The sequence below is a fragment of the Cetorhinus maximus genome, chromosome 21, assembly GCF_964194155.1.
Source record: "Cetorhinus maximus chromosome 21, sCetMax3.hap1.1, whole genome shotgun sequence".
Taxonomy (NCBI): Eukaryota; Metazoa; Chordata; class Chondrichthyes; order Lamniformes; family Cetorhinidae; genus Cetorhinus; species Cetorhinus maximus.
Window position 1 is genome coordinate 27,843,672 of NC_135899.1, and position 16,817 is coordinate 27,860,488.

Genomic DNA, 16,817 nt, shown 5'->3' on the forward strand with positions numbered 1-16,817 from the left:
AGGCCAACATCCCCGTCTTTGAAGTGTTGAACGCGCTCGATCAGCTTCGCTAGGTGGGCCGCATCGTCCACATGCCTGGCGCGGACTCCTGAAACAAATGCTCCACTCGGAGCTTCAACATGGCAGGTGAGCCCCAGAAGAGCAGAGGTAATCCTTCAATGACACCCTAAAAGCCTCCTTGAATAATTGCGACATCCCCACCGACATCTGGGCCCAAGACTGCCCGAAGTGGAGGGAAAGCATCCAGGGAGGAGCTTAACTCCTCGAGCCACATCGCCAAGGGCTAGTTGAAGTGAAAGGAGTGTGTGGAAACCCGGGCACCCCACCCATCTACCATCGTCTGCCCCACGTGGGCTCTTCAGTCACCTGAGATCTCATTTTTTAGTGTGGAAGCAAGTCATCCTCAACCCCGAGGGACTGCCAAAGGAGAAGAACCTCACACTTCTCCGAATTCAATTCCATTTGCCACTTTTCCACCAACTCAACCAAACCATTGATATCATTCAGCTACCCTCTTCAATATCAACCATGTAGCCAATTTTTGTGTCATCTACAAATTTCCAAATCATGCCTTCCACATTTAAGTTTAGCTCATTAATACATACAACAAAGTGCAAGAGCTCCAACATTGAGCCCTGTGGACCGCCACTGGCAACTGCTTTCCACTCACAAAAACATCTATCGACCATTAACCATTGTTTCCTGGCACTGAGCCAATATTGGATCCCACTCGCCACCTTCCCCTGAATCCCATGGGATCTCACTTTTCTGATCAGTCTGCCAATTGTCAAATGCCTCACAAAAATCCATGTACACAACATCCACTGTCCTACCCTCACCAATGTTCTATGATACTTCCTCAAACAATTCTATTAAGTTAGTAAGACACAATCTTCCCCTTACAAAACCATGCTGACTGCCCCTGAACAACCCATGCCTCTCTAAGTTACAGTTTATCCAGTCTCTCAGAATTGATTCTAATAATTTGCCCACCACTGATATAAATTCCTGGCCTATCCCTCGCACTCTTTTTAAATATTGGTACAATATTCGCAGACTTCCAATCCTCTGGTACCTCACCTGTATCTAGTGAGGATTGGAAAATGATGCTCAGAGCATCTGTTATTTCCTCCCTGGCTTCCTTCAACAGCCTGGGATACAATCCATTGGTCTGGTTATTTATCCACATTCAAGAGCTCCAGTTTCACCAGTAATTCCCCTCTCACTATGCTTACTGTATCTAATATTTCACACTCCTGCTCTTTAACTAAAATGTCTGCATCAGCCCGTCTCTTAGTGAAGATGGAGATAAAGTACTCACTGAGAACCCTGACCAATATCTTCAGCATCAATGCATAAGTTACCATGTACATCTCTGATTGGCCCTAATCTTTCCTTAGTTATCTTCTTGCTCTTAAGGTACTGGTAAATCATCTTTGGGTTTTCTTTGATTTTACCTGTACATATTTTATCATATCTTTGCTTTCCTAATTTCCTTTTTTTACTCCACCCCTGTACTTTCTATGCTCCTCTAGGATTTCCACAGTATTAAACTTTCTAATCTTTTTTGTGACTGTCTTTCTACAGTACTAAGCTTCTTGTGACTCAGCCCCTGCTTGTCCATATTTGGATCAAGGCTGTAATGAGGCCAGGAGCTGAGTGGCCCTGGTGGAACCCAAACTGAGCATCAGTGAGCAGCTTGAAAGCATTGTCAATGGCACATTCCATCACTTTACTGATGACCGAGAGTAGACTGATGGGGCGCCAATTGGCAGGTTTGGATTTGACCTGTTGTTTGTGGACAGGACACACTTGGGCAATTCTCCACATTGTCGGGTTGATGCCAGTGTTGTAGCTGTACTGGAACAGCTTGGATGAAGCTAGTTCAGGAGCACAAGTCTCCAGTACTATTGCCTGAATATTGTCAGGGCCCATAACCTTTGTAATATCCATTGTCTTCAGCTGTTTCTTGATATCAGGGGAATTAATTGGATTGGCTGAAGACAAGCATTTGTGATGCTGGGGACCTGGACTAGGTTGGGATGGATTGTCCACTCGACACTTCTGGCTGAAGATTGTTGCAAATTCTTCATCCTTATCTTTTGCATCAATGTGCTGGGCTGCCCCATCGTTGAGGATGGAAATATTTGCACAGCTTCCTCCCGTTAGTTGTTTAATTGTCCACCACTATTTATGATTAGATGTGGCAGAACCTCAGTGCTTAGATCTGAAAAGTTGGTTCTGGGTTTGCTTAGCTCTGTCTATCATATGCTGCTTTTGCTGTTTGGCACGCAAGTAGTCTTGTGTTGTAGCTTCAACAAGTTGACACCTCATTTTCAGTTATGCCTGGTGCTCCTCCTGCCATGCCCTACTGCACTCTTCATTGCACCAGGTTTGATACCTGGCTTGTTGGTAAAAGTAGTGCATGGGATCTGTCAGGCCATGGGATTACTGAGTGTGATTGAACACAATCCTGCTACTTCAGGTGACCCAGAGCGCCACATGGATGCTCGGTTTTGAGTTGCTATCTCTCACTGTAAAATTGCATTGAGTGTGGGTCACTAACCAGAGGGAACACCAGACACCAGTCACCCTGTGCTATTGGGTAGAATTGTACTGAGTGTGGGTCAATAACTGGAGTGGAACAAACTGGTTCTACTGTAACTATCCCTGACCTTGCCTTTTTGCTCCATCTGACCCTCCCGCTTGGCTCAACAACATAAATCCCATCACATTTCTGCCTCTTTTCTGTTCCAAAGAAGAATCATATTGGACTCGAAACATTAACTCTGTTTCTCTCTCTCCACAGATGCTGCCAGACCTGCTGAGCTTTTTCAGCACTTAGTGTTTTTATTTCAGATTTCCAGCATCTGCAGTATTTTGCTTTTATTATTGCGGAACAAAGCGGTTCTATTTAAAAATCGTTGTTTCAGGTGACTGATGTCTGCATTCCCTGAAGGTGTCTCCATCCTTTATGAATCTAATAGATGGACTTTTGCTGTTGGTTGATGTTTGAGAATTACCGTATAAAGTGAAATATATTGATATTGCTCCATTTGCACTTGCACTGCAACTATCGAAAAAGAAGATAACTATTTACTGACAGATAAACAGCAGGATAGCACTGTTAATGTATTCAAATCCTCCTGATAATGTCTTACTCTTACTTTGAGTATAGTTGCTGTAAACATTTTACTGCTAATTATTCCTTCCCTCAACATCATCCTAAGAATTTATGGGTCATGAGTGTTGTCTTTTTTATGATCTCTCTATTATGGGGACTGAATATTGTCGGTATTGAATTGCCTACTTTTGTAGCTGATTAATATTTGACAGGCCAGTAATTATGTATGATTCAGAGTCTTCACAAATGTAACCTACACCGATCTCTGCTCTTAGCTCAATAAGGCTGTGTCCCTTCAAGGAAAAACACATATAACTGAAAACATACTTGCCTGTTTTCATAAAACAGAGATCAGTCTGACCACAGTAAATACTAACATTATTAAATTGTCCATAATGAAATAAATAGTCACTGTTTCAATAAATAAACCGCTCCAATAACTGCAATGTTAAAAAAAATTATTAATTAGTTACTAATTAATATTCAAGATACATAGGACGAAATTGAATTTACAGCACTGTAACAGTCTATTTGGTGTGTGTCAGTATTTAAGCTCCAATGAGCTCCTCCCATCCCTCTTTTTATAACCTGGTCACCATAAACTTCTTCTGTTTTCTACCTCATGCCCTTAACCAGTTTCCCCTTAAACAAATCTGTGCTGATCAGCTTAACTGCCCGAAGTTGTACCAAGCTCCTCATTCCAACCATTCCCTGATTAAAGACTTTTCTCCATGCATGACTTCTTGGATTTATAAATGATGATCTCACATTGATCATTTCTAATTTAGATCCAAAGGTCACTAGACTTGAACCATGAAACAGGTGAAGTCAGTCTCAGCCAGCTTCCTTAAACTATTGTAGCAGCTTGGCTGCTCACCCCTGTCCTGTCTTTGTTGAACCCAAAAAGTGGTTTTGGGTTGGTGATGTGATTTTGAAATTTTTATCCTGTAACCCCATTTCAACCTATCACAAACGGGAAATGTTTGATCAGAAATTTCCAGTCTCTTTTCCATTTTCTCTCTTACAGTTAATTTAGTGGCGATTGTGATACTGTCACGGGGAAAGTGCGGCCTCTCTGACTGCACCACCTGTTACCTGGTGGCCATGGCAACGGCGGATCTCATGGTCATTATCTCTGGGGTCATGCTGTGGCGGATCAATTCTTATTATTTCCCTGGAACTTTCCTGGACATCACCCCTGTGTGCAGCGTTATCATTGTCCTGTTTTATGCAGCAACAGAATGTTCTGTCTGGTTCACCGTCACTTTCTCCTTTGATCGCTTTGTGTCCATTTGTTGTCAGAAGCTGAAAACAAAATATTGCACCAAGAAAACTGCAGCTGTGGTTCTGTCAACAAACTGCATTCTGATCTGTTTAAAGGACATTCCATTCTACTTTACATTTGAACCTTCAAAGGTAATCAATAATGTTCCCTTGTTCTGTAATGAAATTGTAAGCTATTATACTGACCCTGCATGGGTGGGATTTGACTGGTTTGATAAGGTTTTAACCCCATTGCTCCCATATGCTTTAATTCTGTTGCTCAACGCTCAGACAGTCAGGTACATTTTAGTGACCAGTCGAGTCCGTAAGGGACTGAGGGGTCAGAGCAAGGGAGAGAATCGCAGTGACCCAGAGATGGAGAGCAGAAGGAAGTCTGTGATTTTACTCTTCACCATATCCGGCAGCTTCATACTCCTGTGGCTTTTATATGTTATAGAGTTCATCTTCTACAACATAATAGGAATTAACCCCAAGTATTACAATGATGCTTTTTATATATTTGCTGAAGCTGCACTTATGTCACTGAGTTTAAATTGCTGTACAAATGCATTTATTTATGGGGTGACTCAGTCCAAGTTCAGAGAGCAGTTTAAGAGCGCAGTTATATATCCAGCCACATCATTTATTCAATTAATGAATAAAAACAAATGAGAACAGCCCAGAGGCTGGGAGGACTGTTGGACTGTTGGGCTGGAGGAGGTTACAGAAATAGGAAGCTGTGTCGGCATTAGCAGAGGTTACAGAGATAGGGAGTGGTGTGGGTGCTGGAGGAGGTTGGAGAGATAGGAAGGAGTGCAGGTACTGGAGGATGCGACAGAGGTAGGGAGGGATATATGTGCTGGAGAAGGTTATGGGGATAGGGAGGAGTATGGGTGCTAGAGGAGGTTATGTAGATAGGGAGGGATATAGGTAATGGAGGTGGTTACAGAAATAGGGAGGGGTGAAAGGGTTGGAGGAGGTGATAGAGATATAGAGGAACATAGTGCTTGTCAGAGATGATAGTGATAGAGAGGGGTATAGGGCTTGGAGGAGGGGATAGAGACTGGCAAGAGTTTCGGAGCTGGAGGATGTGACAGAGATAGGGAGGGGTATAGATGATGCAGGATGTGATTGCGAAAAGGAGGGGTGTAGGAGTTGGTGAAGGTGTTAGAGATATGGAGGAGTATAGGGGCTGGAGGGGTTTACAGAATTAGGAAGGGAAGTAGGGACAGAAGCCACATGATTTCACAGTTTCAAGCAACCAAGATTAACTGCACTACATGAAGTCAGGAAAGTAAATATCTGTCTTATACTCTAAAATTCTGAACAAGAATAAGGTAATTATGAATTAACTGGCAAACTGAAATTGAGCACACCATATTGCGCAATAAATGGCAGATTCAGCCAAGAAGATCCTGCAGATTTCTCAACAACCCACCCAGGCTTTGGTGACCATTATAAGTTGCAAAATATTATTAAAGCTCTGTCTCCCTCATGAGTGATTTCAATGCTTCACTTTCAAGCCTCTGAATGCCATGTGAGGACATTCAGACTCAGACTGCCTGCATGACTGCTCACCTCCCAGTGGCTCAATCTCTTCTCCTGAGACTGCATTCTCTTGGATTCAAAAAGCTTCACTCTAGCCTCTAATTACCAGCATATATCCAGCTTTTTCACAGACCACTCCCTTCACTAACCTGGCACTGCCCCTGGGTTTCTCCGAACTCTAGTCCCCTGGCTACACTGAGCTATAAATGCCTCGCAGAGCTTCTTAGGAGCCCTAACCCTCTCCAGCATGGAACCAGCTACCTTCCACAAACTTCTGAGCTACTCAGGACCTCTCTTCAGCCCTAACTGCCTGGAGCCTGTTCTAGGTTCCAAGGACTTTTCTGCAATTACCAAACGATTTGAGGTCCAAACTGAAACCACTCACCCTCTCCCAGAAAGCACATAGATGAATTGAAACCAGAGAACATTCTTAAGCTCCATCCATCCCCATGAAGAGGTAACCTTCCAGGGTTCACAAAATGCTTTCAAAATAATTTAGCTCTAACTCTAAAAACAAAACATCTATCTGGACTGGATTTTGTTGCAATCTCCACAGCCCAACATTTTAGTTACATTTCCTTCACAAGAACAACCTTCACTGAACTGAAAATTACCACTAAAATATTAACATGAACCATGAACCAGATAATGACAACAAACTGAACAAGAAGCATAATCGATAAACCCTGAACCACATCTCCAATTCCGCTCTCTTCATTCCCATACATTCCCTCTCCCCCTTCCCCCAACATCACCCCCCTCCCTCTCTCTTTCTCTATCTCTCTGGGAAAGTCCTGCCCCCTATCTTGTGCCTCACCTTCTATGCTGATTCCATGACGGGAGAGGGCCACAATTCCACAGCAGGCCCTTATTATCCTGGGGGTGATGGGCATGGCGGAGCCGGGCTCTGTCACAGTGATTCCCCCCATGGATGAATAGAATCCTCTCAGTGTAAACAACCAATGCAATCCAATAGACAGCTGCCCAAACATGTTTTTCTCTGTATTTGAAAGCTCTGCAATAAATGTTAGAGCCTATTTACCTCTGTCAAAACTCAATATATTGAAAAACAATTGAAAGTCTTTTTTTTAATTCTTGCAATTGTTACCACAAACGCAAAACAGCAATTAAAAGTCTTTGAAAGCTGAGAAATACTTGTTGAAAAATCTTAAGGATCTTAAAAATATATAGCAGAGTAACACTGCAAGCATGTTGTCCTGAAGAGGAGTTTCCTGAGCTGGTTACTCCAGGAGGGGATGTGGCCTCACTGCTCCATCTCCCCGTCGCTCCTCCACATGGATCCCTGTGTCGATTCCTCACTCCTCGATCCAGGACAGGGAGTCACGGCTGCAAGATCTCAAAAGCGTAAGCTGTCCTTTTCACCTTGGTCAGCAGCGACCGGAAGATCCGAACCATGGCCTTATTTCTGGAGATTTCTTACTTTTCTTCATTTGTAAAGGCAGAGAGCGGGGGTCCAAAGGATATTGATCCATGGAAGCCTGCACAACCGTGTGGGATCCTGAAAATCAGTCCCAGAAGGAAGTGCAGTTGCTTCAAAGCAGGAGGCCCAATACCACCTGTCAAGGGGCAATTAAAGGTGGGCAATTAACCTGGCCCTTTCCATGAATCAGATAAACAGAAATGGGGACAAATGTTGGGAAAAGGTGAAAGATATTTATTCCTGGTCTTTCACAAATGCCAGTGAGTTGGGGATTATTCTGCAGTGTCCCTGAGTGGGAACGTGTGGTTTGTGAATGAGTTACTGTGCAGTGTCGATCTCTACATTCCTCCATATCTGTGTAAATGCTGCCCAGCCCCTACACCCCTCCCTATCTCTCGAACCTTGTCCATCCCTATCTCCATAACCGATTCCAGTCACTATACTAATCTTTTTAATCTTCTCTGGCCCCGACACCACTGTCTATCTCTGTATGCCCCTTGAGCCCATACAATCCTCCCTATCTCTGTAACATCCTACAGCCCCTACACCCCTCCCTATCTCTGTAAGCACTTTCAGTCCTATACCCCTCTCTATCACTGTATGCACTTTCAGTCCTACACCCCTCTCTATCACTGTATGCACTTTCAGTCCTACACCCCTCTCTATCACTGTATGCACTTTCAATTCTACACCCCTCTCTATCACTGTATGCACTTTCAATTCTACACCCCTCTCTATCACTGTATGCACTTTCAATTCTACACCCCTCTCTATCACTGTACGCACTTTCAATTCTACACCCCTCTCTATCACTGTACGCATTTTCAGTCCTCCATCCCTCTCTATCTCTAAGTTTTTCCAGACCTACAACCTTCCCTATCTTTGTAATACCCTCTATACGAACATACATATGAACATTCAAATTTGGGGCAGGAGTCGGCCATTTGCCTCCTCGTGCCTGCTCTGCCTTTTGATAAGATCATGGCTGATCGGATTAAGGCCTCCACTCCACTTTCCTGTCTACCCCTGACACCCTTGACTCCTTTGCCAATCAAGAATCTATCTAACTCAGCCTTAAAAATATGCACTGACCCTCCCTCTACTGTTCTCCGAGGAAGGGAATTCCACAGACCCACACCCCTCGGAGATAAAATATTCTCCTCAACTCTGTCTTAAATGGGAGATGCCTTGTTTTTAAACAATATCCTTTAGTTGCATCCTCTCCCATAAGAGGGAACATCCTCTCAGCATCCACCATGTCATGTCCCCGCAGGATCTTACACGTTTCATAAAGATCACCCCTCATATTTATACAGTCCAATGATACAGACCCAACATGTCCAACCGTTCTTCATATATTAACCCTTTTGTCCCAAGGCAGGTGCGTGAACCTGGTCTGAACTGTTTCTAATACAACTTGATGCTGTTTTAAGTAACGAGACCAAAGCTGATGTGGTCTCATCAATACTCTGTACAACAGTAGCAAAATATCTCTACTTTTATGTTCCATTCCCCGGCAATAAATACCAACATTCCATTTGCCGGAATTTTCCGTTCCTGCTGGCATCGGGCGTCATGGCGGATGTGAGGTGGAAATTTGGCGAAGAGGCCAAAAATCGGTTTTGCGCTGTCGCGAAATATGTCTTGTCAACATCCGCCATGCTCATCACTGGCGGGCCGCGTTTCCCATCATCGGATGTCAGGAACTTCATTGTAATACATCTGCACAGCTTGTCGGAATCATCTCCCCACATCAAATTTACTGCCCATGTTGGCGGGAACACACGCCGGTGCAGAAAGCCTCTTGATAAGCGAGGCCTGTTGAAGTTGGGACATACTGTCAGGGCCTTGCTCACGTAGCGGGCATTCGAGGAGCAGAAGATGCTGGAACCCAACGGGACCCTGGAGGAACGTCCAGCGCATGATTTGTGGATTCTCATGGACATGGCTCTGCTGTGAAGCAGCTGGACGCAGGAACATCACCTTTCAGTGTCTGCTTCGGGACTTCAGTGTCTTGGCCATGGTCTGCTACAGATGATCGCTGAGGGGATGGAGAGGAAGGTCCAGCTGTGAATGGGGGAGGAAGGTGCATCAGGGGTTGGTGGGGGGGAGAGTGTGCGAGAGGAAGGTCTATGTTTCGCTGGGGGACGAAGGTGTTTTGGCGGCGGGGGGGGGGTGAATTTGGCAGTGGGAAATGAAGGTATCAGGGCGAATGAGGTTGGGAGGGAGAATGAAGGTGTTGGGGAGGTTGAGGTTGCAGGGGGAGGGAATATGGCAGAGGAGGGGTTAATGTGGAGAATATGGCAGCTAGAGAGGTAGGTGTAAAGAGGGGAGGAAGATATAAAGGGAGGAGTTCTGAGTGGGGAAGGAGTCCAGGGAGAGGAAGGAGTCTGGGGGGAGAAAGATTCTGGTGTCAGGAAGGAGATTGGAGGGGAGAAGGTGTCCAAGGGTAGGAAGGAGTCCAGGAGGAGGAAGAAGTCCAGAGGAGGGAAGTGATAAAGGTGGAGGGAGAAGTAAGGGTGGAGGAAGGAGTCAGGAAGGGAAAAGGAGGAAGCTGTGGGAAGGAATCCGTGGGGGAAGGAGTTCTGAGCCGGAAAGGAGTTTTGAGGGGGCAGAGGAGGGGATGTCCAGATGAACGGGCAAGGAACAGGTCTGTGGAGTCGATGGCTGCCTCCTGGGGAGTGAAATGAGGATGGGTGTGGTCGGAGGGAATGATGAGAATGAGGGAGGGCAGAGTGAGCCGATAGAGTGAGGATGCAATGGTATTGGTAGAAGGGGTAGCAAGGGTGGTTGGTGTGGAGTCAGGGGCAGACATGGGCCCTGGGGATGGAAAGGAGGAGGTCGGGGAGGTGAATGTGGATGGGGTGAGATTTTCAGGAAGGTAGGGAATGTGCATGTTCTCCTGGACATTCCCCGAAAGAAAATGGTTGTGGCTGGTAGGTGACGATGGGGAGGTGGAAGGTGATGCTGGGGGCGTCGACAGTGATGGGGGAAAGAATGTGGATGACTTGGGGAGGGGGACGGATGGGGAAGCTAAAGAAGAATGTTAAATGCGCCTTGTTTCTAAATCCGAAAGTGAAAGGAGACTCATGGTGGGAGGGAATAAGTGCTGCATGGGAGTGTGATCAGTGGGTGGGTGGAGATGCAGCTCAGCTCAGATGGACAACTGAAAGAGAACCCCAGCAGACAGCATTGAAAATGATCCGGACATTGAGATGAGTGTGATGGAGGAAGGATCCATGTGTGTGTGGGAGAGTGCTTGCACGAGACTCCGAAAGACACTGCCCCACACACACTTCTCCCTCCAGAATCACTCGTGGTCCAGCTGCGTGCACACTTGTCTGGTTTAATGTTCCCTTTACACCTCACATTCTAAAATTTCACCCCTGCAGGCAGCTGAACTGCTAGTGGCGTTTGGATTGGGGGGGCGGGGGGTGGGGGTGGGGTGTGCGGTGTGGATGCAAGGGGGGCACTTGCAAAGCATATAAACGAAGCTGAAAGACATTGCACATTATTCAGTGAAAGTGAATATATTTTGTCAGGAAGATATAATAATATTCACAATGTTATTGGAATTTATTGTAAAGTAGAGCAATAGTTGGGTCTGTGTCTATGGGTCTGTGTGTTTGGGACTTAATTGGATTAAAGGCAGCTGGTCTGAAGGCTTTGATGTATCAGAAGATAAGCTGGGTTTGAAATGTTAGGTAAGTAAACATGGGGGAATTTTAGAATGTGAGGTGTAAAGGGAACATTTGCATTTTTTAAATAAACCAGACTGCTTTGAATTCAAAAGAGGGGGTGAAATGTTTTGCCTAACTGGGAGAGGTTAAGAAACAGTGCGTTTATTTTTCCCGATGATTACTGGTAAAATTGGTACAATGATAGGTTTTCGTCTTTGGAGAGGTAAAGTCTTAAAGACACAGTGAAACAATGGGAATTTACATTCAAAGGGGAAAATATGTATAAAGGAGAGAAGGCTGTGTGCAAGGGAAGACATTCTAAGATCTAACAAGTGTGAAGAGCTCCAGCCTCTGTGCCCAAACTGCTGTCTGCAAGAACTGAAGTTAAAAAAACTCACTTTGAATTCGACTTTTCAGGGTATCATGTTACTTTGCCTGTCTCTTTTAAAATATGTGTGTTTTTACTGTTGCCTTAACATAGGTGTAACTAGGAGTTAGATTAATCAGGGGAGCTAGTAGTAATTTGTAAACCTATGTATGTGCTTAAAATCATTTTTTATTTAATGAAAGTTTAATTTACTTTTTTAAGAAACCTAGAAGACTTGGCGTCCTTTTTACTGAATTCAAAGCCCGCATCTTGAAATAAGTGCAAATTGCAAATAGTCGCGGCAGCTCCTTCAAGTTTCCCCCTGTGGTTTGGGCAGCTTGGCATTTACCATCCGCCTGCCACAACAATTTTCAGACGATACAGTGACACAATGTGTTCACCCATGCAGAATTTCTAAACTTTTCTACGCCTGCCACTTCTTCTAGGTGCTGCCCTGATATCCACAGCAGGGATGGAGGCAGCCCATGCAATGGTTGGCCCTGTTGCCTCTGATGACTCCGGCATGGGTCTTCAGGGGGGGCCGAGGTCTTGGAGGACCCAGCTTGCTTTGGCTGTCCTCCTGTGGGCCACCTGCTCCCTCTGCGGTGACGGAGGATGAGGTTGAAGTGGGTCACAGGCAAACGGGATTCAGGGGGAGAGGGCAGCTCTGAGATCCCTGAGTGGATGACCCAGGGATGTTCAGCTGCCTCTTCCCTTTGGGTGCCTGAGGGCCCCAGCCTGACTCCTTGAGGGGAAGGAGCACCTGGAGGGATGCTGAGGTGCCCAGTTTCCCTTTCGCGCTGCCACTGCAGGAGCTTGCCCATGGATCCTGCAATAGAGCGCAGGTCTGCGGGCACCTCCGCATTCTGCTGGACCAGGGTCTCCATGGCTTCCACCATCCTTCCCATGGAGACCTTCATACATGCACATGTGGGCACCACTTCATCAGACAGCAGGCAGATGCACTCCTTCAACTCATGTGCCACTCTGTTGAGGGCTTCTAACAGCTCTGCATGATATTCCCCTGCCTTCTGCTGACTCTCCATGGTGACTCCAAAGGCCGAATCCAAAGGCTCATTATCTGACTCAGTCCTCACAGATGCCTCTTCCCCAACAGCCCTCCGAGTGCCGGGGAGCTTGGCTGAACCTGCCTCCTCCTGCTGTAGACACATGTCCATGTGGTGACCATCAGGTTGTGAACCCAAGCTTGCTCTAGATCTAGGCCCCACCAAGATGTGTGTCTCTGCGCTGTGGTGGATGTGGGTAAGCACTGTGATGGGTTTTCCGGGCTGCTTATCTCCACCTTTTCAATGGAGGATGTGTCCTTTTGCTTGGAGGTGAAGGCCTGGATGGTGAGGACCTGGATGGAGCTGAGGTACTGTCAGCTGAGGGCAGTGGTCACTTGGCAGAGTTCTCTGTGAACCAAAGTAGAGATAATTAGAGCAAGGCAGCAGATTCAAAAGCAGGACAGAGAGCACTTACAGTTGCATTGAGAAAGGGATAATGAGGTGCAGGATCTTCACACGGGTGTTCGCCACCAACCTTCCCATCGTCGCAGGTACGGTCCATGCCCTCACCAGTCAGCAGGATGACACACTCCTCAACATGGTTAAGGGGCCTCATGTGGCCTCCCTGGGACTGGGACCTCTCCCTGCTGCCATGAGCCAGCTTCCCCTGCATGAAAACAGATGGTGAGAGTGTGAGCAGGACGCATGGCACTGCGTGGAATGTTTGTGTGGTGAGTGGAGCCATGGATGGGATGAGGATGCGAGCTCCAGAGGATATGATGGAGATGTGAGAGTGTGTGGGAGAGTACTAAAAGAACCCATTTATGCCTACTCTCTGCTTCCTGTAAGCCAACCAATTGTATATCCATGCTAATATGTTACCCAGTACACCATGAACACGTATTTGGTGTAATAACCTTTGATGTGGCACCATGTGAAATGCCCTTTGTAAATCCAAATACACTACGATTCTACAAGGTCCCACTTTATCTACCTTGCTTGATACTTCCTCAAAGAAATCTATCAAATAAGTCAAACACAATTTCCCTTTCACAAAACCATATTCATTCTGCCTGATTGCATTAAGATTTTCTAAGTGCCCTGCTATAAACCGCTGAATAATAGATTTAAGCATTTTCCCTGCAATACATATGGCCTGTGGTTTCCTGCTTTTTGCACATCACCCACAGCCCCCCACCCCCTCGCCCTTCCGCCCCCACCCCCACCCTTTCTGAATAGAGAAGTTACATTCACTGCTTTCCAATTTGATGGGAGCTTTCCTGAAGCAATGGAATTTTGGAAAATGACTCCAATGCATTCACTATCTGAGCAGCCACTTCTATAAGATCAAAGGATGAAGTCCATCAGGTCCTGGGGACTTGTCAGCTTTTAGTTCTAATAATTTTCACAGTGCTCTTTCCCTGGTGAATTTAATTATTTTAAGTTCCTCCCTCCCTTTCGCCTCTTGTTTTACAAATATTCCTGGGATGTTATTTGTATCGTCTACAGTGAAGGCAGGCTGAAAATATCTGTCCAGTGCCTCCACCATTCCTTTAACTCCCATTCCTCATTTCCCAGACTCATTCTTCAGAGGATCAGCATTCACTTTATTTTCTCTTTTCCTTTTTAAACACTTGCAAAAACTCTTGCCATCTGTTTCTCAGGAACATTGAAAATAGGAGGAGTAGGCCATTCGGCCCTTCAAACCTGCTCCGACATTCAATATGATCATGGCTGATCCTCTATCTGAACACCATACTCTCTCAAAGTCCCCGTGCACCGTGATGCCTTTAAAGTCCAGAAATTTATCTATTTCCTTCTTAAATATATTCAGTGATCCGGCCTCCACAGCCTTCTGTGATAGAGAATTCCACAGGTTCACCACCCTCTGAGTGAAGAAGTTCCTCCTCATCTCAGTCCTAAATGGTCTACCCCATATCCTGAGACTGTGACCCCCTTGTCCCAGAACACCCCCAACTAGAGGAAATATCATCCCTGCATCTAGACTGTCCGTCCCTGTCAGAATTTTATACGTTTCAATGAGATACCCTCTCATTCTTCTAAACTCCAGTGAATACAGGCCTAGTCAACCCAATCTCTCCTCTTATGACAATCCTGCCATCCCAGGAATCCGTTTAGTGAGACTTCACTATACTCCCTCTATGGCGATTATATCCTTTCTTCGGTATGGAGACTAAAACTGCACATTATACTACAAGTGTGGTCTCGCCAACCCACTGTACAGCTGTAGGAAGACATCCTTGCTCCTGTACTCAAGTCCTCTCACAATGAAGGCCAACATACCATTTGCCTTCTTAACTGCTTGCTGCACCGCATGCTTGCTTTCAGTGATTCGTGTACAAGGACACCCAGGTCATTCTGTACATCAACATTTCCCAATCTATCAATTTGCCATCATGTTTTTCCTACTGAAGCGGATAACGTTACACCCATCTGTGTTATACTGCATCTGCCATGTATTTATCCTCTCACTCAACTTGTCTAAATCACCTTGAAGCCTCTTAACATCCTCCTCACTGCTTGCATTCCCACCACGTTTCATGTCACAGGAAACTTTGAAATTTCACATTTGGTTCCCTCATCCAAATCATTGATATATATTGTGAATAGCTGGGGCCCAAGCACTGATCCCCGTGGTACCCCACTAGTCACCATCTGCTGCTTCGAAAAAGACCCATTTATTCTTATTCTCTGCTTCCTGTCAGCTAACCAATTCTAACCTGTGACAATAGATGACCCCGAATCCCATGTGCTTTAATTTTGCACACTAGCCTCTTATGTATGATGTTATCAAAAGCTTTCTGAAAATCCAAAAACACCACATTCACTGGTTCTCCCTTATCTATTCTGCTAGTCACACACTCAAAAAAACTGCAGGAGATTTGTCAAACATGATTCCCCTGCCATAAATCCATGTTGACTTTGTATAATCCCGATGATATTTTCTAAGTGTCCTGCTATCACATCCTTCATAATGGACTCTCGCATGATCCCTACTACTGATGTAAGGCTAACTGACCTGTAATTCCCTGTTTTTATACTTCTAGCTATCTGTTATCTACCTGTATGTCTTATTTCGCTTGCCACACTTTGCAAGCCTGTGCATTATGGGATCACAGAATCCATTTTGTTTTGTTAGTGCAGTTGCTGAAGTAAAATAAATGAAAGCACAATCTTCAACCACCTCTGCGGGTATTGATTAATCTTTAAAAAGTTGTCAGCAGTACCAGTATTAAAATGTAACAAATTGGCAATAAGGACGATGGACATTTGCGGTAATGTCACTGGAAAAGCGAAACTAAAGTGAAAGAGCGAGTAAGAGGAAATAACTAGTTAAAAAAAAGCCGTTCTTATCTTGTAGAGTAGGTGGCAGGCCCAAGGATCAGTCGATTAGAGTAGTTAGAAGACAGCTGCAAGTTGGAATTGGCTTTAAATGAAGAAACCTGCAGAGCATAGTTAAAAATAAACCAAAGCCTGCAGAATTTAGAAGGGAAAACAGAGAATTGCTGCTGCTCTGAAGATTTATTTAAAAAACATCAATCAGCACAGAAAGCAGTGCTTCAGCTTTAAATTAAAATAAATAATGGCCCCGGTCAGACCACGAGGCTGCTGGTTCTCCCAAAGTGCAGGACGTCTAACATCAAAAGGACCTGCAGAGTTAGCAAAGAGAAAATGCTGCGGAATCACCCAGGAAAAAGAGAGGGAATTGCTGATGTGCTTTTCAAACAGGAATGAAGTTTTACAAAGTTTTTTTTAAAAAAATCACGTTTACTGGTGAGCATTCAAAACCAGGAAAGTGAAGGAAACTCAAAAACAGCACAGAAAGACAACAGCTGCAGAGGCAACCTGAGTTTTTAAAAAACGGTTACTTCAATTACAGCTCTTAAAGCAGCAACACATTTATGCGGAAAATGACTACACTTACTGGACCTATGAGCCATTTCTTGCTGGTTTTAAAATTTTGACTAATCATTTAACCAATCAGTAGCCTTTGCAGGATTGTACATTTTTTCTTTCAATTTCATACCACCTTTAACTTCTGTAGTTAGCTATAGATGTTGTATCCTTCTCATAGAGTCTTTCTTTCTCACTGGGATGGATCTTTACTGAGTATAATGATATCTCTCCTTAAATGTCTGACACTGCATTTCTACTAACCTACTCCTTAAGCTAATTTCCAAGTTCACTTTAGCCAGCTCCATTCTCATTCCCTTATAATGGGCTTTATATAAGTTTAAATCACTAATCTTGGACCGACGCTTATCTCCCTCAAACTTCCTCGATGTTCCTTTACTATGAGGTCATTTAAAAATCTTGTCTCATTGCATAGTACCGAGCCTAGAACAGCCTGCTCTCTAGTTAGCTC

The 16,817-nt window shown here is 44.9% G+C and overlaps 1 protein-coding gene across 1 annotated transcript; it reads left to right on the forward strand.

The window, feature by feature from the left end:
* Nucleotides 1-119: 119 nt before the first annotated feature.
* On the forward strand, nucleotides 120-5,059 carry LOC144695145 (putative G-protein coupled receptor 139). The gene is made up of 2 exons (XM_078566043.1): nucleotides 120-147; nucleotides 4,152-5,059. The coding sequence occupies exons 1-2, from the start codon at nucleotides 120-122 to the stop codon at nucleotides 5,057-5,059; spliced, it is 936 nt and encodes a 311-aa protein (XP_078422169.1).
* The last annotated feature ends 11,758 nt before the right edge of the window (nucleotides 5,060-16,817 follow it).

Bases quoted from the DNA above. Each gene is read 5' to 3' on its own strand.
- LOC144695145 (XM_078566043.1), top strand. From the start codon at position 120: ATGGCAGGTGAGCCCCAGAAGAGCAGAG. The intron at 148-4,151 runs GTAATCCTTCAA...TCTCTCTTACAG, and splicing joins TGAGCCCCAGAAGAGCAGAG to TTAATTTAGTGGCGATTGTG.